At 33.3% G+C, this 7563-nt stretch overlaps 1 protein-coding gene and 1 long non-coding RNA gene across 2 annotated transcripts; both read left to right on the top strand.

Annotated features, from left to right (window-relative positions):
* The first annotated feature begins 2290 nt into the window (after positions 1-2290).
* LOC123660207 lies at positions 2291-2670 on the top strand. Its single transcript, XR_006744143.1, has 2 exons — positions 2291-2481; positions 2565-2670. It is a non-coding gene; the product is annotated as an uncharacterized LOC123660207 (long non-coding RNA).
* A 3-nt stretch (positions 2671-2673) lies between these two features.
* On the top strand, positions 2674-5482 carry LOC123660199 (zinc finger protein 354B). The gene is made up of 4 exons (XM_045595303.1): positions 2674-3952; positions 4162-4359; positions 4484-4587; positions 4669-5482. The coding sequence occupies exons 1-4, from the start codon at positions 3112-3114 to the stop codon at positions 5152-5154; spliced, it is 1629 nt and encodes a 542-aa protein (XP_045451259.1). The 5' UTR covers positions 2674-3111; the 3' UTR covers positions 5155-5482.
* Positions 5483-7563: the final 2081 nt, after the last annotated feature.

The following is a 7563-nucleotide window of genomic DNA, read 5'->3' as shown; positions in this document are numbered from 1 at the left end:
TTACTGTCTGTCGCTAACAAATCTATATTAAAGTATTCAAAAAATAGACCACTTTTGTATTCTTGTAACTAGTTTCTAAAGGTTTCTAGAAAACCAGAGAAATTTGTATTTCCAGGACACTAGATAAGTTTATATTTATAATTAATGTAATATAATATGATATCCAAACCATACTTTTCAAGGTGAACCCAAAGATAATTATTTCCACCTATGTATGACTCATTAACGCAATAATTATGGTTTAGAATTTCATGTTCATAATATATGGAGACTCCGCCACCTTTTGTTTACTGTGCCAATTGTAGAAATATGCGATAGTGTAAATATTAATCAACAAGTTCAAAGCAACAACTCGCTTTACATACTAGCTGTTAAAACGGTTGTTTGTCGATTCTAATTTGAAAATATATATTGTGTAATGGTTTCCAGTTCAAAATTTCGTGTCTCTTCTAGTGTTGTAATCCACGTTTCAATAAAAATGTCACTTGTGTTGTATTAGATACCTACATAATACCTTACCTTAGTATTGTTACGAACACACAAAGAAACTAGCGCCATCTAGCGGTAACCATCGAAACCACACAAAGACAGCGTTAGCATGAAACTCTCTACTCAATACTAGATGGCGTTAGAGGTACTATTGTGGAACTATATAGAAGTATAGTCTCGAAAACCGGGTACATGCGCGAACTTTCCAGAATGGTCTGGGCCTCGTCTCGGCCGATATAAATAGCCGCAGCGAGGCGAGCGAGTACAGTTCAGTTTGAGCGATCTTCGAGGCGACTTCAAGAGTGAAAACTAGTGATCAAGAGTGGTACCAGCGAAACCTACGACATTGGCTACGACTGAGGACATTGTGAGTGCTTAGTGTTTGAACTTAGTGCTTAGTGTTTGAACCTAGTGCTTTGTGTTGGACCTAGTGCTAGTGAATAAAGTCTTGAAAAGAGTCAGCAGGTCTTTCTCTCCAAATCCTTCGAACCCTAACACGTAACAGTATAAACGTTATTTCGTCCAGTTAGCCTGGTTTTCGAATGCGTCATATATAGCTAGATATATATTCGTAGATAGGGTTAGAGCTACAATTGTATAAACGAGTTTTAGTTAGTAAAATGTGTGTAGCATTTTTACTTTGATTATAAAGAGGTCAAGTATAACTTCGACTATTTCACCACATTCCTGTATTTATAAGAAGAACAGATTTGTTTTTAATTGTTAACACCGACTACTTGAGTTTCGTTACCTCAATGATCTTTGACAACCCTTAACAAAACAGTTAATCATAAATACTTCTGTGGCGACATCTATCACGCGAAATACAAAACGACTACGAAACTACGTAATTAGAGAAAAACTAACGTATGCTACATCGCGCTATCAGAGTTTTCAAAGTAATTAAGTATATATACAAGAACCCGACAACAAACGTCGGGGCCAGTAGCCCGCCAGACGCAACACCCGTCTGGTCGGAGGATCCTCCCTTTTCTTCACGCTACAAATTGGTGACCCCAAAGCATGAACAGCAGCGCAACCTTCATCGTTATCATCACTTCCTCAAGCTTTCGAGCAGCAAGAAGCATCCAGCATCTACGGCTACTACGGGTATCCTGACCACTAGCATGCAGCGGACGCGCATTCCTGGTCATCACCCACAGCCTTCTCAGCGACTTTGGCACCGCACACTGCACTTCGGCCGGTCACAAAGCAGAGACGCTCTTCTCTCCCTGTCGACGTGTCAGTCAGCCACTACGCATCACCGCAGACAGTTCCGACGCAGCATGAACTACGCGGCACCTGGTTCCGACTTGTCAACACAGCAGTCAGCCACTACGCATTACCGCAGACAGTTCCGACACAGCATGAACTATGCGGTACCTGGTTTCGACGCCTTGAAACATTCCAATGGCCCGGCAAGCATTACAAGATGTCAAACCTGCTATCGACCTCCTGTCTCGGAGGGGAGTGATGTGGCGACATCTATCACGCGAAATACAAAACGACTACGAAACTACGTAATTAGAGAAAAACTGACGTATGCTACATCGCGCTATCAGAGTTTTCAAAGTAATTATGTATATATACAAGAACCCGACAACAAACGTCGGGGGCGCAGTAGCCCGCCAGACACAACTCCCGTCTGGTCGGAGGATCCTCCCTTTTCCGCACGCTACACTTCCTTACAAAGAACAAAACGTAATCGAAAATATCGGATTTTTATTTAATGATATATTTTGGGGCTATGTCTAATATTTTAACTGAGGTACATTAGGAAATTTCCTGCTCAAAATATGGAGCAGCCGACTGTGGTAGTACCTTTACAGAAGATCACAACAAAATAATACAGTTTTCAAGCAGTGTTTTGTTCTTGTTGGTTATTAAGGTGACAAGAGATCCTGGGAGAAATTAGATATGGGGTCGGCAACGCGCTTGTGATGCTTCTAGTTTTGCAGACGCGTATAAGTTACGGTAATCACTTACCGTCAGGTGAGTCGTACGCTTGTTTGCTGATCTAGTTATACATTTAAAAAAATAGTATTTGCTACAAAGAAATTGTGTCTTAATTACAGGTAGTATAAAAGCAAACGCTTATGATGTTTAATGACGTGGAGGTACTAATTACACAATAAAAATTAGGAATTGATGTTTAATTATAAATTTATAATCTAGAATTAAGGAATTAATTTTTATTTTAACATAATTTATTTACAATTATCTTTTCTTTCATAAGCTTGCTCACGAAAAAAAAACAGAGTCTAGACCATATTAATACCTATAGGTAGTAATCACTATTAGAAATGTTATAATCGTTCAATTTCAACTGATATGACAAAATTAGCCTTTATTATTAGTTAAGTGAAAAAGTTTAATAAATATATTTTGATACTATATATTTTTTGATTGAGTCTTTATTTGATATTTTATTATGTCAGTATTAGAACCCAAACCGCAAATTTATTTCTATAAACACAGTTTACGATGTAAAATTTCTTGAAATGCAGCCAAAAGAATAAGCACACAATCTTCCTAAAATAACTCCCGGACAGTTTAGTTTCACGCTAACGCTTTAGCACATTGCTGATATACCGGTTGTAATAAGTTTTTACTTCTATTATTATGAGTGCTGACGCCGCAACTTTACCTTGCCCTATATGTTTGCACTTAGGAGTTTTTGATAATGCACAATCTCTTAAAGATCGACTTATCTTCGTATCAACTAACAAGATTTTGTGTCCCGTTTGTCAAGAGGAAGTTTCTGGCTTAGATAAACTAACCATACATTTATTTAGTCATGTGAAGCCTTTACCAACACCTGAACACTCTGAAAAAAGAATATCGATTCCACCTAAGAATAAGGAAACGACGTCAGAGCAGCAAAGGAAAACGAAATCCATATCCAAAAATAAAACAACTACAGTGACGACACCAATGAAGTATGTTAAAATTTATCCAAAGCTACCAGTTTTAGCTTTAAATACTGTGCCAATTGTGGAAATATCCGAAGGTACAAATATTAATGTTCATAGCAAGAACTCACTTTACATACCAGCTGTTAAAACGGAAGGAACGTTAGTGCAAACAAATAATAAGTGTAATATATGTGGACTGCAGTTTGTGGATACTGATATTCTGCGGATGCACAAATGTTTAATTCACAACATTGATGATACTTCACATATTACGTTTACTCGCTATAATTGTCATTTGTGTACTAAACATTTTAAAATGCGAGGATCTTTGATGGTTCATTTACGAGTAGCACATTATGGATTTCTCTCTAATAATAACTCAGCGCACAATAATAACAAAGACAGAAAAGAAGTAAACGAAAGCACATTTTTAGAGAATAAATCTTCAGAGATAGACCGAAATGATGGTAAACAATGGCAATGCGATGTGTGTCGAAAATGTTTTACAACAAAATATTTCCTCAAGAAACATAAACGACTTCATACAGGTTAAAATTATTGGTGTTAATTTGGGAGGTAATTTATACTAACAACGTATCGATAAGCTATCTTTTTTTTAATAAATTTTAACCCTCAAAAAGCCTGACGAGAATAATAAGTTTCAAATGTTTTAAAAAAAATTATAATTCACTCTATACTTGTACAAATATTTTTGTGATATTACAAATATTCGAAAAATACATTTTTATACTTTCAGGAGAAACTCCTTATGCGTGTACTCAATGCAATAAAACGTTTACGTTTCAACAGTCTTATCATAAACACCTTTTGTACCACAATGATGAAAAACCTCATACTTGTAATTTTTGTGGTCGAGCATTTAAGGAGCTCTCGACTTTGCATAACCATCAACGGATTCACACAGGCGAAAAACCTTTTGCGTGTGAAACATGTGGTACGTACTTCACTAATAATCAAAATAAAATTTACTATAAGTTTTGTTAATAGATTTAGTTGCCTTGTGTGGCTATGTTTTTCTTGAAGTAAACAAACATATAACAAAATTTTAAAAATTACAGGTAAATGTTTTAGGCAAAGGGTATCTTATCTCGTTCATCGACGCATACACACCGGTGCTATGCCATATAAATGTACTGCATGTAATAAAAGTTTCAGATACAAAGTGAGTATCCTCATGTTTGAAGAAATAAATTTTTATTTCAACACCCAAAAGCAATTTTTCAAACTAAAACATTATTTTTAGGTATCCCAGAGAACGCATAAATGCTTAGTTCAACCACCAGGTACTGTGGTTCGAAAAGTGGGAGAACTAGTAGAAAAATTAAAAAAGAAACAGGGAACAGAAAATATTACTAAAAGCCATAATATCGAGAATAATACAACACACGAAACTACCAATTATGAGGTTTCAGAAGTAAACGCAGAGTTAGTTCGAAGTGGAGCGAAATTGTCATTAGAAGATATGGAATCCGAAAATTTTACTATAATTTCAGAAAACTTTAATGAAAATGGTATGGTATGCGCTAGTTATCCAACATCGACAGTCGACACCGCATCGGATGAGAAAAATACGGATGAATTGAGACCGATCATAGATGATCTTATTGATACAGTCCCCGTTAACGATAAAAGTATTCCGTCACCTTCAGACATTTTAAAAAATTTATGTCTATCTAACGAGGAAGAATTTGATATAAATAAAGATTTAAATGATTTTTTAAATAGTTAAAATAAACTAATTAAAAAGGTAAATTATGATTCTACGAACAAATGCGTAAAAATTTGACGTAAGATTTTAAGTATAGAAACCAAGAAGCTTATAGTGTTTTGTATAAGCTTCTTGATAGAAACCTAAATACTTGCGCTTAATTCTGTGTCACTATACAAAAAACTACTAAATACTAACTATACTGAAGCACTTCCATTACATTAAATTTATTACTACTACAAAATAAGCTACTAAAATTGCTATTGATAAAATCTTTGGTTATTAATATAAGTATTTTTCAAACTCGTGACAAAATTACGTATATAAAAATAATTGTTATAAAATGTTATAGTTCCATAGACTTAAATAATATTATACTTTTATTTTTTATGAAAATATTAAATTATTAAATGCTTTATTTTGTATTTTCTTATTCGTGTTTTATTTTATCATCAATTTATGTAATTCTTTTGATTCCAATTTAAAAATAATTTCTGATTACATAAATTAAAGAAACCGGTATATCTCTCATAAGACCGGTAAACTTACAACATATATCGGTTTTAATATTTTGGTGTAAGCTGTGACGATCGTATATACTATATAATATACACTATATATATATACAAATATATATATATATATATATATATATATACATTACCTATGATCGTATACGGTCGTTACGTATACGTACGATCGTATACGGTTTTACGTTTATCTGCAGTTTTGTCTGTGTGTCAGGTGTCAGCGACCAGATTTAGTAGAGTTCTACTTTTTTGGTAGATTTTGAGGTACCGTGATCAGTATTTAGTAGGTAAAAAATATTTGGTATATTTTGGTAGATTTCACGCTTTTCAACTATTCTGGTACTTTTTTCCTTCATATGGTAAGCCTCTCGAAAAAACGCGAGTTATTCACCTTTTTATAGAATGGATCGTAACTATCTTTTTATAATATTAGTTTTTCGAGGGGGAAAGCTGTTGGGGGAATTCCACATTTATTGAAAAAAATTGATTAGGTAGGTTTATCTTTAATTTTTATTCGTTTCGTAACTGTTCGTGCCGTGAGCCAGTGATGTAAAAGTTACCGATTTGTCGGTGGATCTCCCAATTTTGGTGAATAAATACCGAAAAAATTATTTTAGTGTATAATGTTCCAATTTACTCTATTTTAGCACATGAAACTTTAATTATTTGAGTTTTGAGGTTTGTAACACTGTTTGTACCTAAATTTAACTGTACATATGTGGTACTTCCCAGAGGCATTTTATATAAGCCTCTAATTAATGAATGAATATTACTGTCCTTGGAATGTAGAGGCTTCCCACAGTTATTAATTCCGAGTGAAACACAAAATTTTAATAAAAAGTAGAATGGGTGGTGAAGGAAATTAATGGACTCAAACAGCTTTATGACAATGTTACCCAACATAAAGAAGAAAAACCATAACTCGATCACATTTTAAAAATACCTATATTTCTGTAGGTTTTAATTTCAAGTAATAAACATTGATTCATATTATTGTTTTATCGTTATAATCAGAGAACAATATTCGGCTTCTTCGTAGTAACACAACAGCAAAGAAATGTAGGAGATTTTTAGTATTTTCTCGTTCTCTTTTGATAGAATTTAGTAGTTTTTAACCTCCACAAGTAGTAGATTCGTTAAATGAAATCTGGTCACACTGCTGTGTGTAGACTAAAGAAAAAAAACGCCTTGGTATCAGCCAGCTGTTTTAATTCTGATTGTTTGAAAATTATTTAAAATCAATGTGGATCAAAATTAAACAGTGTCAGTCTTCATTAAACGTGTCATTTTGTGAACTGAGTGTGTTTGGTTGCATATTTTGAAATTTATACAGTGTTACAAAAAATAATCGATTTAAGGTTTTGTCAAACCTCACGACAAAACTACGTTTATAGTAATTTATTACGTCGCAGTTTTGTTACGTGTCCTTAAATTAATATTTTGAACTGTTGTCATTTTATGTTGGACATTTTAAAGATAACTAAGTACAACATATTCAGGTAAGGATTTTTCTAGTTATGTTTGTAATTATTAATATACGATACATGAAGGCCAAGTATTGGTAATAAGCCTTGAAGTTAATATATCCTACTTATTTGTGTAACAATGTATTAAAAATTTGCACTTGGAGCTTGTTATAAAACCATACTGAAGTTATGTTTATTGAATAACAAAATGTTGATAAATCTCATATAGGCTCTGATCTTCCATTTTGTTGATTACAAATGTAAAATCTTTTGTTCTCAAGTTAGCTAAGTTTATTCCATTAATTTAATTTATTTGTATGCCTTATGAAAATATTTGCTTGCTCTTAATAAAATAAACTAAATCAAATAAATAAACAACATTTAGAATCATAAAAATGATATTAATTCCAATGGTAATTGAAAATTATAAACAT

The sequence above is a fragment of the Melitaea cinxia genome, chromosome 2 (genome assembly GCF_905220565.1).
Source record: "Melitaea cinxia chromosome 2, ilMelCinx1.1, whole genome shotgun sequence".
NCBI classification, from domain to species: domain Eukaryota; kingdom Metazoa; phylum Arthropoda; class Insecta; order Lepidoptera; family Nymphalidae; genus Melitaea; species Melitaea cinxia.
Note: the sequence above shows the minus strand (reverse complement) of the source record. Positions and strands in the feature narration are given on the sequence as shown.

Bases quoted from the DNA above. Each gene is read 5' to 3' on its own strand.
- LOC123660199 (XM_045595303.1), top strand. From the start codon at position 3,112: ATGAGTGCTGACGCCGCAACTTTACCTTGCCCTATATGTTTGCACTTA. The intron at 3,953-4,161 runs GTTAAAATTATT...TTATACTTTCAG, and splicing joins ACATAAACGACTTCATACAG to GAGAAACTCCTTATGCGTGT. The intron at 4,588-4,668 runs GTGAGTATCCTC...CATTATTTTTAG, and splicing joins ATAAAAGTTTCAGATACAAA to GTATCCCAGAGAACGCATAA.